Here is a 15,436-nt window from a genome sequence, read left to right on the forward strand (position 1 = left end):
AAAATAACTGGCAGTATTGATGTGTTTTCTTGAGTATTAAATATTGTTTCCCAGATGGAGTAGAGCACTGCGATGAAACGATGCTGAAAGATTGACGTCAGTCGTTTTACTGTGAGCATTTCCTCATCTGGCTCCACACGACTCCTAATTGTAGACTTTTAGTCACTATTTTACCCCAAAACTTGTACTTTTTGTGGATCTTGTCTTCTCCACATCAGTCTAACTTCACATATTTGTGCGTAAAGAATCGACGTGGTTTAAAGGAGCACAAGCGTGTGAAGAAGAAACTGCACGGGATGTTTTGTACGAAACCTCACTGGCAAGTGTCGACGCGTCGACGTTACTCTGCCTGCAGCCATTTACAGTGTAACTATTTACATTTTGGTAGGTTTGTCCGAGTCTTCTGGGTGAAACGTCCCGATGTGAAAGGGACATTGTATTGATTTCAATAATAAAGACGTGGACCAGAGGGTGGGACTTCCCCCTCCACCGCTGCAGGCAAATACCATCGCAGAGAGACACAATCATTTCTGTTGAACAAAACTCAAAACGGAGTGAAACTCTCACATGAGGAAGCTCCTGCATCACGTTCACCCGGCCCACAACTTTGACCCTTTAACAGCCACAACACAACAGATACAGCATTTTCCCTTCCAGTCTTTTCACCTGATTAATGATTTGAACTCAAAAATATGATGATGTCACTGTAACGTCAACCTCTGACCGGCCTTGTGTTTGACGCCCCTGCTTCAATGTATTTGCTTGAATACTTTAGAAATGTTTGACTCGACACACTCACATCTCGTACCTTGTCCCGTGTTGTGACGTCGACGAGATTAAACCTGCACAAGAGTTTTGGGAGAATTGACGTTCTCAGCTATGAACACATGAATGGAAATGGGGCTGGACGGACATAAATGCTCATAAAAGCTTTAAAAATCTGGAGTCCTGACCAACTTTCAAAACCTGAATAATTGGCTCAGAACACACGTGGACCTTTAATCCCAAAGATTGATCCCCGGCTCCTTTGGTGCCCTTGAGCAAGGCATTACATTCACAATTAGTGCTAATGGTGCACCTTTCATCACCTTTAGTGGGTGTACGGCTGAATGTGAGTTCCAGGCCCTTTAACGCAGGATAAACACATTTATTAACAAAAATACATCTAAACGTACAAAAAATGCAAATGACAAATTGTATTTTGAGCGATATAAATAAAGTTGAATTAAATTAATTGAATTGAATTGATCACCAAGGAGTTTTAATAAGAATACATATCAAGGTTTTTTTGGTTGTTTTTTTTTTTCAAAATTGAAAAGAAAACTTTTTAATGAAAAAATAACTTTTATTAGCAATAGTTCAACTTTAAAATGTGTAATCAAAGGTCAGAAGCTCTAATTAAAAATAATAATAATAATTTTGAGCTTTTGGTGCAGTTTTGAGGGCTTGGATCACATATTAGTTTCAAAAAGTTCCTTTTTAAAAAGGAAAAAAAAAATATCTCATGACTATTTTCCATTGTAGAAAACTTGCATTTTTTTAAAAGCCCAATTAATGTTTTGCAAACTTGTTATTAAAAAATGAAGAAGACAGTGTTCCTCAAAATATTTTTTTAAAACTTGTTTTGTTCAGAAAATTAAAAAAAAGACCCAAAATACTCTTTTTTGTTTTTATTTTAAGTTAGAAAAGAGTCCCAAAATATTTTCGAAAGAAAAAAAAAACATTCTGAACAATGTGTTAATATAAAAAAAATTAAAACCTCATAATTATTTTGAATAAATGAGATGTTTTCAGTTTTCAGTCGCAAAATATTCAGACATTAAATCTTGGGGAAAACATAGTGGAACACACATTTTTAATACAAAATTTGAAATATATTATTGATAAAAACATAAAATAATTTTAACGTGTTTTATATATATATATATATATATATATATATATATATATATATATATATATATATATATATGACTTTCTATCTTTTCTATTCAGAAAACAATTTCCATGAATGTGTAACTAAAGATTAGATTTCCAGGTTGGACTTAGCGTCTGTCCCCTGCAGCAGATCTAACCTTTCCCTCTCTCCGCAGTGTAAAGACTTCTTAAAAGCCGGCCGGGGGATTTACGAGGACTTGCGCCGCAGACTGCCTTTCTACCCGTCTGACTTCACAGATGGTAGGCCGGACCTGCTCTCTCTCTCTCTCTCTCTCTCTCTCTCTCCCCCCCCGCCGGCAGCTCCTCGTCTGTCTGCTCACATTCATCTGCTGCTTCGCATCTGTGTCACGTCCAGGGTCGCCCCTCTCCTCCAAATCACCGTTTCCCACATCTCACTGCAGCTGCCATGCGTCTCCCCGTGTCCATTATTATTGTAATTTCCCTCCATCATCAGGAACGAGCGCCGCCGCCGCCGCCGCCGCCGGACCTTCCCATCGCAGTCGCGGCAGGCTGCTGCTTTTATTGACTCATCAAATCATGCTCTTTATCAACAAGTGTGCGCGAGGCTTTTCCTTCCCCCGTTACACCCGTTACGTGACCTTCACGGCGCCTCTCGTCACGCGGGAGATAAACACAGGCTGCGTTCAGCTCGGTTTAAAACAGCCATGCCTGTAATTCTAGGTCGGGATTGCTTCATGGCAGAGTGGAAGTGTTGGCGGCTCCCCTCCAGCCGGAGCTGTGACCACATCAGGAAGTTTCAGTCTTGTGAGGGTCAGCAGATAATCATCATCTGATGAAGGTCACAGGACCAGAATCACTCTCATCACATTAGAGCCCAATTAAAGTGTTTTATTCCCAAATGACTTATCCATCATCGGGATAACTGCTCTTACCAAGTGATGGATGGCACAAAACTTAAAGAGATTACCGTATTTTCCAGACGGTAAGCCGCAACTTTTTTCCCAACGCTTTGAACCCTGTGGCTTATAACACGACGCAGCCAATTTATGTATTTTTACGGGTTAACGGGCTTCATGCCGTCAGATTCTACCTCCACATGTAGATACGTGCTGTTTTTAGCCTCTGCTTCTCCAAAACCTGCCTTAAAAGTGACACTTGCGCTCTTGGTGAGCTCGTCTTGTGCTGCTTCCCGCAGCTGACTGCCGTCAATGTTACATTCAGGTGCATCACGTAAACTAGAGCGCTGGAGTCCGCGGCTGAGGAATCTTCCTTCTCAGAGTCACTATCAGCAAATAACCGATAAAATACTTTATCAACAGAGATCAAATGCTTGGTGATTATGTATCTGTCTCTCTGCGTCTCTCTGTCGGTCTGCGGGCTTCACGGCAGGAGCACGAGGCGAGGAATTGATGAAAATATGATCAATCCCCGTGTTGCTGCAGTGGAATTCTTGCCATGTTACAACCTGGACACCTGCGGCTTATCGTCAAGTGTGGCTTACATGTGTTTTTTTTGGTTTGTTTGTTTTTTCTTATAAAATTTTGCGGGTGGGGCTTAAATTCAGGTGCGCTCTATAGTGCGGGGAATACGGTATTCATATTTGTGAGAGACCAGGTGGTGGCCGGGCGGCGCTGAGGATGAAGTGGCTGTTCCACAATGTGAAGCACTGAATGATGAACTCTGCTAATGTTTCTGTCGTCCCGGAATTAAAGTGTTGATCCTCCTCCGCTCCGTCAGGAGGTGAGTGTGACTCACGTGTTTGTGTTTGCCTCCCCTCAGGTATCGTTGGCACTAATAAAACCCTGCTGAAGTACATGACCACAGCCATCTTCCTCTACATCGCCATCCTCCTCCCCGCCATCGCGTTCGGCTCGCTCAATGACGAGAGCACCCGCGGCGAGATCGGTGAGGGGCGCCGACACGTGGAGCCGCTCCACTCCTCCAAAAGCTTCGGTTTCACCAGCACACAGAAACCATATTTATTTAATACTCTTTTTTTTTTTCTTTTATTAATTCAACACATGCAAACACGGGCGTGATATTTCAGGCTCAGGAACCCAGCGAAGCTCCGCCGGGCTCGTCTCCCTTTTCATTTGATATCGTGCAGCTGCATCGAGCAGCAGCGGCTGGTTTGGACTTCACTTTATCAAATGCTACTTGATTTTTTATTTATTTTTTTTTTTTGACATAAATCTAAAATGACCAGTATTTTACAGAAAATCCCAGTGAAGTGTTGTATTTCAGTGTGTTTGGAGCAAAGAACAGAAACCAGAAGAATCCAAAGTGTCAGACGGAGCCGCTTTCAAACTCCCTTTCAATTGTTGAGAAGAACTAGTATTAGTATGAGTATTAGTATTAGTATTATTGTAATGAGATAAAACAGTGCAAAACCATTGATAACCATGAATTATGACAGTTGCATCGACACATCGCCTTCAAATATTTGCATATGGAGGAGGGATTACATTTCATGGCATCTAATGACCACTCATATCAGTACTCAGTATCAGCAAGTATCGGTGCATCCTTATTAGAAAGTCCAGTATTTAACTAAAATGTTGTACTTGGTATGAATCAAATAAAGAGTTGAGGAGGACAAATGTGCTTCAAGTTCTTTGAAAACTCTTTGGTTAGATGTTACTCTCATAATTTTAATTTACAGTAGAAGTCTAAGCTGTTAATATAGAACATATACAAAAATAAAATTTCACTCAACCGTCTCTGAAACTTTTGCCTGAAACATTAAAGTTTGTTGAACTTGTTCGTAATAGTCTCTCTGCAGCGTTCTGAGGCTGCTCATCCATATGTAGACGTTTCCCATCCTCCATATATATATATATATATGTATATATATATATATATATATATATATATATATATATATATATATATATATATATATATATATATATATATATATATATATATATATATAAACTTTTTACTTCTAAAAACTGAAACTCAAAATCACCTCGCATGTGTTTGTAATCTCTAAAATATATTATATAATGCAATAAACAATCATCATACTGTCGACGAACTAATTTCAAATGCACCTTTACTGGTTAGTGGAGAATAAAACTTCTACTTTGGCAATAAGAAATAAATCCACAAGCATCCTCCAGATACTGTAATGGTATTATTTTCCATTTATTAGCATATAGTAGCTTACTTACTCTTTAGACGCGAGGGGAAAATTAGCATCAATTTCAAAATGTGTTTTTCTGCATTATAAATGTGAATCCACTCGTCAGAGATTCGTCCGACTCTTTAACCGTTTACTTCCCGAAGGAGTTGTGAACCAAAATAGTCAATACTTGAAACAGAACTAGTGAATTAGAATAAGCAATATTTTTTATACTCTTTTATAAAACCGTGTTCATGTTGTGTTTTTGGTATGTTTTCGGTCTGGAGGTGAAAAAGCAATGTTGAATTGTGTATTTGAGCAGAGGGGGCGTGGTCCAGGTCTGACAGGTGTTTTCTCATGATAATTGTTGGAAGTTTGTTACAAACCTCCAACAATTCAAGGTAAATTATATGATGAAGAGTCATTACACACACAACTGAGTACATCAGGTGGCCCAGACAACGTTTTCAGGTGAAAATCCATATCCGTTCCTGCGTATTCATTTCTGAAAGGTTTCACGTTTCCATGGTAACGTTTTGACAACTATGTCCATTTCCACGGCAACAGGAGAAACACTGAAAACAATGCAGTCTGCCTTTAGGTAGTTTTATTTTGACAGTCACTGTAATAACAATCCAACGTGGTGGTTTTATTTTGACAGTCACTGTGATTACAATCCAACTTGGTGATTTTATTTTGACAATCACTGTGATTACAATCCAGCTTGGTGGTTTTATTTTGACAGTCACTGTGATTACAATCCAGCTTGGTGGTTTTATTTTGACAATCACTGTGATTACAATCCAGCTTGTTGGTTTTATTTTGACAATCACTGTGATTACAATCCAGCTTGGTGGTCTGTCCACTAGAATGTTCTCCCGTTGTTAATGTTAGAGTTGTTCTCTGCTGCGTGTGTGTGTGTGTGTGTGTGTGTGTGTGTGTGTGTGTGTGTGTGTGTGTGTGTGTGTGCGTGCGTGCGTGCATGTGTGGCTTCATTACAACAAACAAACAACAGCACCAACTAGTGGATCAACATGATAACTACATCATCTTCATCATTCCTGCTGTTGCCGTGGAGACGTGATTGTTTCTGAAACCCAAAAAGATGTGTTTTCACTTGAAACGTTGTCGTGGAAACGCGGCTTGAGAATCAATGAAACCAGTCGTTCTTTGTGCTGCTTGTGTTTCCAGTTATTCTGTTTTCTGTCATCAAGGTGCAACTTGTGATCCAAGTAGAGCCCACGTCAAACCAAATATTATCTTCTATCTTGTTTATTATTGTATAAAGACTCGATTTGGTACCTTTCATTAAATGTATTTCATTTCTTGAACTTTTTACATTTAGATTCATTCTAAAGAGGATCCCTTCAATATTCCTCTTGTGAAGCCATGAAATACAAAGCAGGGATGTGAAGGTCTGAATCCAAATCAGACGTTTCCTACAATAGAAATGGCAGTAATCCGTTCATCCCGAACATTTTACCACTTTACTCCTTCTCTTTGCACTTTTTATTGCCACTTGTTGAGCTTTTTATTGCATTGGACTCGACAATGAGATAGAATTTCTCTCGGGTGTAGAAAGTCCCTCCGTCAGCTGAGAGACACACTGATGGTTCTGTTTTGGTTGGAACAGAAAAGGTGTTTCCATCTGGCTGGTGTGGCGTCGTTTACGCTGACGGTCCAGACAGCAAATAGAATAGAAAGTGAAAGCACATGACTGAGGCCGGCTCTCTCTCTCTCTCTCTCTCTCTCTCTCTCTCTCTCTCTCTCTCTCTCTCTCTCTCTCTCTCTCTCTCTCTCTCTCTCTCTCTCTGTCCGTCCAGATGTGAGGAAGACCATCATCGGCCAGAGCATCGGCGGAGTCATCTACTCGCTGTTCGCTGGCTCGCCCCTCGTCATCCCTCTCACCACAGCTCCTCTCGCCATCTTCATCAGCGGTAGGCTTCCCCTCGCTCCCGCCACACGGCTTCCCGGCCGGTGTTACGTAATGTTTGGTTCCAGGGCCTCTGGGTCTGAGCAGGTTCATACCCGGTTCAAGCCGTCAGCAGCATTTCCGGGCTTCAAAGTAGGGCTGCAACTAACGATTATTTTAATAATCGATTAATCGGACCATTTATTTTTTCGATGAATCGATGAATCGGTTAAAAAAAAACTAAAAACATTTCAAATTGTAGGACCAGTTGATATTGAACGAACCAAACATCAAATATGTTATGATTATTTCAAAGCAAATAACTGAACCAATACAAAGATGTATACAATATAAATACATATGTATGTATACAAGATAATGATTAAATAAGAGTTAATGTTCTTCAGGAACCACATACAGTCTAGTTTCATCCTGAGTGACCAGACTGGTCAAATATTGCTATAATAACCTTTAAATTTACATTTCAAAGTTTTTCTTTGTTGTGGTCAGTGTATGGAATGAAACTGTCTATAAAAACAAGATCAAACAGCGGTACGGAGCAGTAAGGTAAAGCATCATCGGTTAAAATAAGGCAGACCTTATGAATCCTCTGTTGTTGTTTACATCCTCCGCTTTGCACTTGTTGTCTTGTTCTGTCTCCCGAGCATCGGAGCGCGCTCCGGCGGCTGTAAACTGTAAACGGTTTTAACATGGCGACACAGATTATCGGAGGATTAAACTGCTGGAAATCTAAACCAGGCCTCTGCTGAACACTAGGGGGCAGTGTGGAGTCGAGTATTTTTTTCAACTCTTCTTTTTTGGTTATTTTTGGTAAATGGTGGGTGAAATCAGGTTGTCTGCTTACATGACCAAACAAATCAGATTACTGGGAATTGTCAGATAGTTGTAAACACTGCATCTGATGCTTTTACAGGAACTCTTGTTTTCATGGTTTGTCGATATTTAGTGACGTAAAACTTGCAACAATTTCTCATCTAATGAAAATGAAATTGTATATCCGGGGACAAATTCTGTTAACTAATAAAGAAATCTGTGATTTCCACTTCTGACGTCAATCTGTCGTTCAGTAAGGTTATTAATAAGTGTGTTATATAAGTATTGATGTGTTGTGTTAAAGTACAGGCGGTGTAATCTGTGTTGATCTCAGTGATTCGCGGCATATGTGACGACTACAATCTGGATTTCCCGGCTTTCTACGCCTGCATCGGCCTGTGGAACTGCCTCTTCCTCATCCTGGGAGGAATCTTCAACGTGAGCCTGGTCATGAAGCTTTTCAAGAGGTGACACACACACACACACACACACACACACACACACACACACACACACACACACACACACACACTCTCTCTCTCTCTCTCTCTCCCTGATTGATCAGACTTTAATTGTTTTCATCTCAGTACAATCCAATTTATTGAATCAGTTCTTCACTTTTCTTTTCTCTGTCGAATTGAAAAGTGTCTTAAAAATCCTCGGCACTCTGCAGACCAGCGTTTCCAACAACAAACACTTTTTTTTAAAGAAAACCCGGTCGATTCTGAGCGAAAGCTTTTCACACACATTTACTTTTTTATCTTCTGCTTTTTCTTTCTTGGCTCCTTTTGGTCAAAATTACAAAGAATCTTCTGGGACTGATGGCCGACTTCAGTCCAAATGACTGTTTTAGCCCTCAATTTTTAGGATGGAATATTATTTATATTCTGTGTTTACACTCATTTTTCAGATTATAGAGCATCTTCCTCCTCTAACATCAGATTATAGAGCATATTCCTCCTTTAACATCCAGATTATAGAGCATCTTCCTCCTCTAACATCAGATTATAGAGCATCTTCCTCCTCTAACATTCAGATTCTAGAGCATCTTCCTCCTCTAACATCAGATTATAGAGGATCTTCCTCCTCTAACATCAGATTATAGAGCCTCTTCCTCCTCTAACATCAGATTATAGAGCATCTTCCTCTAACATCAGATTATAGAGCATCTTCCTCCTCTAACATCAGATTATAGAGCCGCTTCCTCCATTAACATCAAATTATAGAGCATCTTCCTCCTCTAACATCAGATTATAGAGCATCTTCCTCCTCGAACATCAGATTATAGAGCATCTTCCTCCTCTAACATTCAGATTCTAGAGCATCTTCCTCCTCTAACATCAGATTATAGAGGATCTTCCTCCTCTACCATCCAGATTATAGAGCATCTTCCTCCTCTAGCATCCAGATTATAGAGCACCTTCCGCCTCTAACGTCAGATTATAGAGCATCTTCCTCCTCTAACATCAGATTATAGAGCATCTTCCTCCTCTAACATTCAGATTATAGAGCCTCTTCCTCCTCTAACATCCAGATTCTAGAGCATCTTCCTCCTCTAACATCAGATTATAGAGCATCTTCCTCCTCTAACATCAGATTATAGAGCCTCTTCCTCCTCTAACATCAGATTATAGAGCATCTTCCTCTAACATCAGATTATAGAGCCGCTTCCTCCATTAACATCAAATTATCGAGCATATCTTTCCTCGAACATCAGATTATAGAGCATCTTCCTCCTCTAACATCAGATTATAGAGCATCTTCCTCCTCTAACATCCAGATTATAGAGCCTCTTCCTCCTCTAACATCAGATTATAGAGCATCTTCCTTCTCTAACATCCAGATTATAGAGCATCTTCCTCCTCTAACATCAGATTATAGAGCGTATTCCTCCTTTAACATCAGATTATAGAGCACATTCCTCCTCTAACATCCAGATTATAGAGCATATTCTTCCTCTAACATCATATTATAGAGCGTCTTCCTCCTCTAACATCAGATTATAGAGCCGCTTCCTCCATTAACATCAAATTATAGAGCATCTTCTTCGTCTAACATCCAGATTATAGAGCCTCATCCTCCTCTAACATCAGATTATAGAGCGTCTTCCTCCTTTAACATCAAATTATAGAGCGTCTTCCTTCCCTAACATCATATTATAGAGCCGCTTCCTCCATTAACATCAAATTATAGAGCATATTCCTCCTCTAACATCAGATTATAGAGCATCTTCCTCCTCGAACATCAGATTATAGAGCATCTTCCTCCTCTAACATCAGATTATAAAGCATCTTCCTCCTCTCACATCAGATTATAGAGCATCTTCCACCCATTAACTTGAGTAACTCAAACCGACCAATCCCTCACTAGGATGTTTGCCATTTATTTTTGAATTTAGAAAACATAATTTGAAGTACAGGTGTTTACTTCAGCTCATGCTGACAGTAAATCAGTTCTCTGTGAAAACAGGGTGAGACGCTGATAACTGTAGTATTTTCTGGACAACAGCCGTCTGGTTGCATGTTAAGTTCTGCTGCATTCGTTGTTTTTCAGGCGCTGTTCTTTCTCTAGACATTCTTCCTGCTCTGTCAGTTATTGTCAGTGGTAATGGAGGATCGTCTGTGGTACTGTAGCAGCTTTCTGTGGTCATACAGAGACATCTAGTGGTCACAGAGGGCATTTACTGGCTAGTCCTATAACTCAACAGGTTGTGACTTATAGTCCAGAAAGTACAGTACAAACATGCACATTTTTCACGCGTTCTGTGTGTTGCAGGTCGACAGAGGAGGTCATCGCCCTCTTCATCTCCATCGCGTTTGTGGTGGATGCTGTGAAAGGCACGGTGAAGAGTACGTTCACGCTCCTCTCCTCCTCGTCCGGCCTGCGGCTTGTTCACTTCGTCGGGACGCTCCCGCCACCCAAACGTTTGCAGACAAAGTGTGATTGGAGTTGGAGCGAGACGGCGTCTCCAAACTCTGAGAAGACGTCGACGCTGCAGTCTGCACACAATGAGCTGTCATAACGGGGGATTAAGATTTAAGCAAGCCGCTTCCTAATTATCATGGCTGAGCTGAAGAGTCGTTTGCTGACTGAGAGTCATAAGATCTCCACTAATCATTTAGTGCTTGTAATTAAAAGCTGCAGAGTGGTGGGTTTTTTCCCGCTCTTATTGTCCTTCAGCCGACGAGAAAATGAGCGCCTGTTGAAGAACAAACCATCATTTTTTAAAAATCTGAGCATGAAGCCTGATAGAATTCCCTCACGTTGGCTGTGGTGGATTTTTTTTTTTTTTTTTTAAGTTGTATTATTAGTGTTTGTGTCACAGTGTTGATTCAGAGATACTGCATGCTAGATGAATCAGTCCAGATTGGCCTCCCGGCCTGCACCCATATTAAACCACCTCAGCATCTCGTCCCAGTACATCGTGAATATATTACGCAATCTGTCCCCCCCCCCAAAAAACCCCCCCCCCAAAAAAACCGAGGTGACGATAGCAGAATGTCATTTGTTCTGTGTTTCGGAGATTGCCACTGCACTGGTTCAATTTTCAGAAACCATTTGTAGAAACGCGCTGGCAGCTCAGAGGCCATTACCATAACATTAACTTTGGCCATTTTGTTGACACTTTCCATCCAAAATGTTTTTCACTGACATGACGGGACACACACTTCCTGGTTGTTGACGCGTTGTGTAGCAGCTTGTGTTAAGAGCTAAAAGCTAAACTCATCCGGCGTTTGTTTCCAGACATGCAGCAGAATGTTTCTATAATACAAACAGTTTTGCAGTAAAACAGGGTTCAGCAGCCAGTGAGCCACATGCTAATGGACTTAGCATTCATCTATGACAGTTTACATTGTGTTTGTTAGCAAAGTCGCTAGCAGAGCTTTTGGCTCACATTTCACACGTTTATGGATCAGATGTCAGACTTATGATTCGCTTGTTCTATCAGCTTTTGTAATCAACACTTATCAGGAGCTCAATAACAGGATAGTTAGAGCGTTTGTTTTTAAGAAATCATCTTGATATATCGTCTGCAGCCTTCGTATTTATGGTGTTAGAGTGTCCTAATTGAAGCTACACACACAATATCAAGACCCACACCGACATTCTAGTGGACAGACAGTTATTACCGTGACTGTCAAAATAAAACTACCAAGTTGGATTGCTATTACGGTAACTGTCAAAATAAAACTACCAAGTTGGATTCCTATTACGGTAACTGTCAAAATAAAACTACCAAGTCCCAGCAGAATAAGGACTGGGAGTCATGACACCCCAGAGGAAACTTTGCTCTGATTGTCTCTACTGAGCATGTGCAGAACTACTGGTTACTCCGGCCGTGGCGACCGTGAACATTAGCAGCGTTTTTGAGTGTCGTTCTAGATGAACACACTGGTTATAGATGAACACGCTGCAAAATGTTTGCGTTTTCACAAACAAACAGGTCAGAAGACTTCTTAAATGAGATCAATGATTCCAGATAGTGAGTTGATGTTCAGTAATTTAAAATCGTTTTCAATGAAGTAACTCTTGTGTAACTTTTATTGATAATAATAATAATAATACTAATAATAATAATTCTATAAATAAACACCTAATGTCACTGTACAATGCAATTAAAAGCAAGTAAAAAACACATTAGTAGCACTAAAGTCTGGAGGAGGATTCTGAACTGAATGTGTTGCTGAATAGGAAGACAGGAGTTCATGGAGTCCGGTGGTCATGTGACGGAGTTCGGCTGATGATTCAGGCTGCAGCGAAGATTACGAAATTACTGATTACTGAAGCGTGAACAGTCTGAAGAAACAGCGACAGTTTTCCTGTCAACCAGCAAAGCGTGCTGGGAGTTTTTGTTCATAAATTGTGTTTCACTGCGACGGGCAACACAATCATGTGACCTCGGCCAGAGAGAGGGGGCGGAGCCCAGATCACACGAAGCAACAGCAGTGCCGTTTATCGCATTTATTCTAAGTGTGAACCTCTCGGTAGTTCCACTGGCTCACATCCAGCTCTTCCTCTTCCACCCATTCCATCTGAGATTATTCAATGAAGTGATTTGGTTTCGTTGGGATCAGGAGCGCTGGCATCATGTGCGTGAGCCAGACGTCCAGAAGCAGGAAGAACAGAGCAGTTGATCTCCGGGTTTTACAGCCCAGCTGATTGGACTCAGTGTGGAGCTGTAACTCACATTTATCTCACCCGAGTTTCATCCAATCCGCACAATTTACAGCCTCTGGCGGCCTTTTAGGCCACCGTAAAGCTTTTTAGCCTTTATCCGCACTGGTCGCAGCCCGTAATAGTTTTTTGATGGCTTCCGTCACGTTAAAAGATTTAAGAGGTTTCTATGAACAAGGTTTTTCTGCTCTGCATCTTTCTTCCTTCCTCGTCGTCTGCTTTGAGCAACGATACGCAAATTGTCCGACTTATTCATCCTCGCTGGGGTCAGAATGTCTTCACAGGAGGCAACGCCGGTCAAATCACAACTCTGGCAGCCTTCGGTCCTCAAATCCGTTTCGTTCAATTATGAAAACCAAGTCCCAGGTTTCTGTGCCGACGACACACGACTGTCGTTCAGGTGTGCTGGCGTGTTTTCATGGTCGACGCTCATGCAAGCTTCTGACAAATGTGGCACCTTTAATAAGGGAAGTTATCAAATGTTTACTCAGACGCCTTGATACAGCAAACACATAATAAATCAAAGGTAGTTTTTTTCATGTATCGTGAAGCGTTGGTTGTTTTGTGGATATTTATTAGATAGATCTATGACAGTTGCGTGTCCCAACAGTGTGGCTGTGATTCCAGTCTTCCACAGGTACTACCACTCGCCGACGCTGGCCAACAGGACCATGGCCGACTTCCCCGGGAGCCAAGAGCCGCCGGCGGGGAACCGGAGCGAGGCGGCGGCGGCGCTGGCGCTCAACGCTCTCCCCGAGTCGCTCATCCAGTGCACCCGGGAGCGGCCGGTGCTCTGCCTGCTGCTCATGCTGGGCACGCTGTGGATGGGCTACACCCTCTACCAGTTCAAGAGGAGGTGGGTGCGACGCCTCCGTCACCGCCGGAGCTTTGAATGGTGTCGGGAATGCTGCGGAGCTCGTCAGGAGTGACGGGGGGGGGGGGCTTCTGAACTTTCCAGACCACTCACTTCTCTGTCCCAGCCTGTGATTCAATAAGCATTAATATTCCACTTCTGATTGCTCCCGGTAATCAAATCACGCTCAGGGCTGGATTGAATTGTGTAAGCAGGAGGAGCGCTGCAGCAGAGTCAGGGCAGCAGCCATTGTCCTTGTCTTTGTCCACGGTAATTGTATTGTGGGTTCTTTCCCACTTTCTCTCTTCCTTTCAGCCCGTTTCTTCATGCCAAAGTGAGGGAGGTGCTGTCGGACTGTGCCCTGCCCATCTCCGTGCTCCTCTTCTCCTTCATCGGCTCCTACCTGTTCAGCGACATCGAGCGTGAGTTTCCCCCGGCGCTTCAGCCGGGGGCTTTTCACCTTCACCTCATGGGAATGTTTATTACATTTATTCACTCCCATTTAGTCATCAGGACTTTATTTGTAAAGTTTCTTGTCAAAAATCATGATATTTTTTATTCATTTCATATTATTAGAATTCAGGTTTTTATTTAATCCAGAATTTATAAAATGTGAAAAATTCACAGAAAATGTTTAGTTTTTCTGGGAGCGAAAGACAGAAATAATTGAAAGATCTACTTTGAAATTGTTCCAAGAGTCATAAAAGTTTGCAGACTGCTGTTTCACACGCACACTCACTCACTCACTCACTCACTCACTCACTCACTTACTCACTCAATCATTGAGTCGCTCACTTACTCACTCACTCACTCACTCACTCACTCACTCACTCACTCACTCACTCACTCACTCACTCACTCACTCAATCATTGAGTCACTCACTTACTCACTCACTCGCTCACTCAGTCACTCACTCACTCATTGAATCACCCACTCACTCACTCACTCACTCACTCACTCACTCACTCACTCACTCACTCACTCACTCACTCACTCACTCACTCACTCACTTCACAGCTTTCTTCATAAATTATGAAGTATATATCAGTTGTGTTGCAGCAGGGTTAAGTACGGCAGAAGTGAGTAAAAGGAAGTTCATGGAGATCCTGGAGTTCCTTGAGATCCTTGAGATCCTGGAGTTCCTGGAGTTCCTGGATTTCGCAGTATATCCGTCTCCAGTTGTGTTTATTTGAACAGCAGAGCTGAAGCAGGCTGGTTTAATGTAACGAGCTCGTCTGCACTAAGCGACGACATGAAAGTGTTTTGTTTTAAAATGTCACATTTCTTTATGAGGTTGTACAAAAGGAAAGCGAACCGAAGCGCCGAAAGAGACAGTGGTTTGTCATTTAGTGACACAGCGCGGTGCTTTGGAGGTTTTATTTACAGGCAGGAGACTTGAACACTTCCAAACTTGCAGACAGCCTGCCCTCATTCACCACCTTTATTGTCTTTTAATATTCTTCAATCATCGCCAAAACACATTGTAGATGTTTTTTTTTCATCCTCTATTGTTTTCCATGATTTTGAGCCTCCATTCATTGTTGCCAAGGCAGCAGCTGTTCTCCAGAGGTCGACATAGAAACACAGAGCCGGGAGCCAAACCTCACGTAAATATAAAGCGAAGTGGCCGGCCAA

General features: G+C 41.7%; 1 protein-coding gene across 1 annotated transcript in view; it reads left to right on the plus strand.

The window, feature by feature from the left end:
• The window catches only part of slc4a11 (solute carrier family 4 member 11), a 103,331-nt gene that overhangs the window by 75,026 nt on the left and 12,869 nt on the right, over positions 1–15,436 (plus strand). The window contains exons 9-15 of the mRNA XM_080513397.1: positions 2,094–2,178; positions 3,679–3,804; positions 6,850–6,963; positions 8,107–8,239; positions 10,548–10,621; positions 13,575–13,803; positions 14,116–14,222. Of these exons, the coding sequence (XP_080369523.1) occupies positions 2,094–2,178; positions 3,679–3,804; positions 6,850–6,963; positions 8,107–8,239; positions 10,548–10,621; positions 13,575–13,803; positions 14,116–14,222 (868 nt within the window). The remainder of the gene's footprint in view (positions 1–2,093; positions 2,179–3,678; positions 3,805–6,849; positions 6,964–8,106; positions 8,240–10,547; positions 10,622–13,574; positions 13,804–14,115; positions 14,223–15,436) is intronic.

Source organism: Blennius ocellaris, assembly GCF_963422515.1.
Source record: "Blennius ocellaris genome assembly, chromosome: 17".
In the NCBI taxonomy this organism is placed as follows: Eukaryota; Metazoa; Chordata; class Actinopteri; order Blenniiformes; family Blenniidae; genus Blennius; species Blennius ocellaris.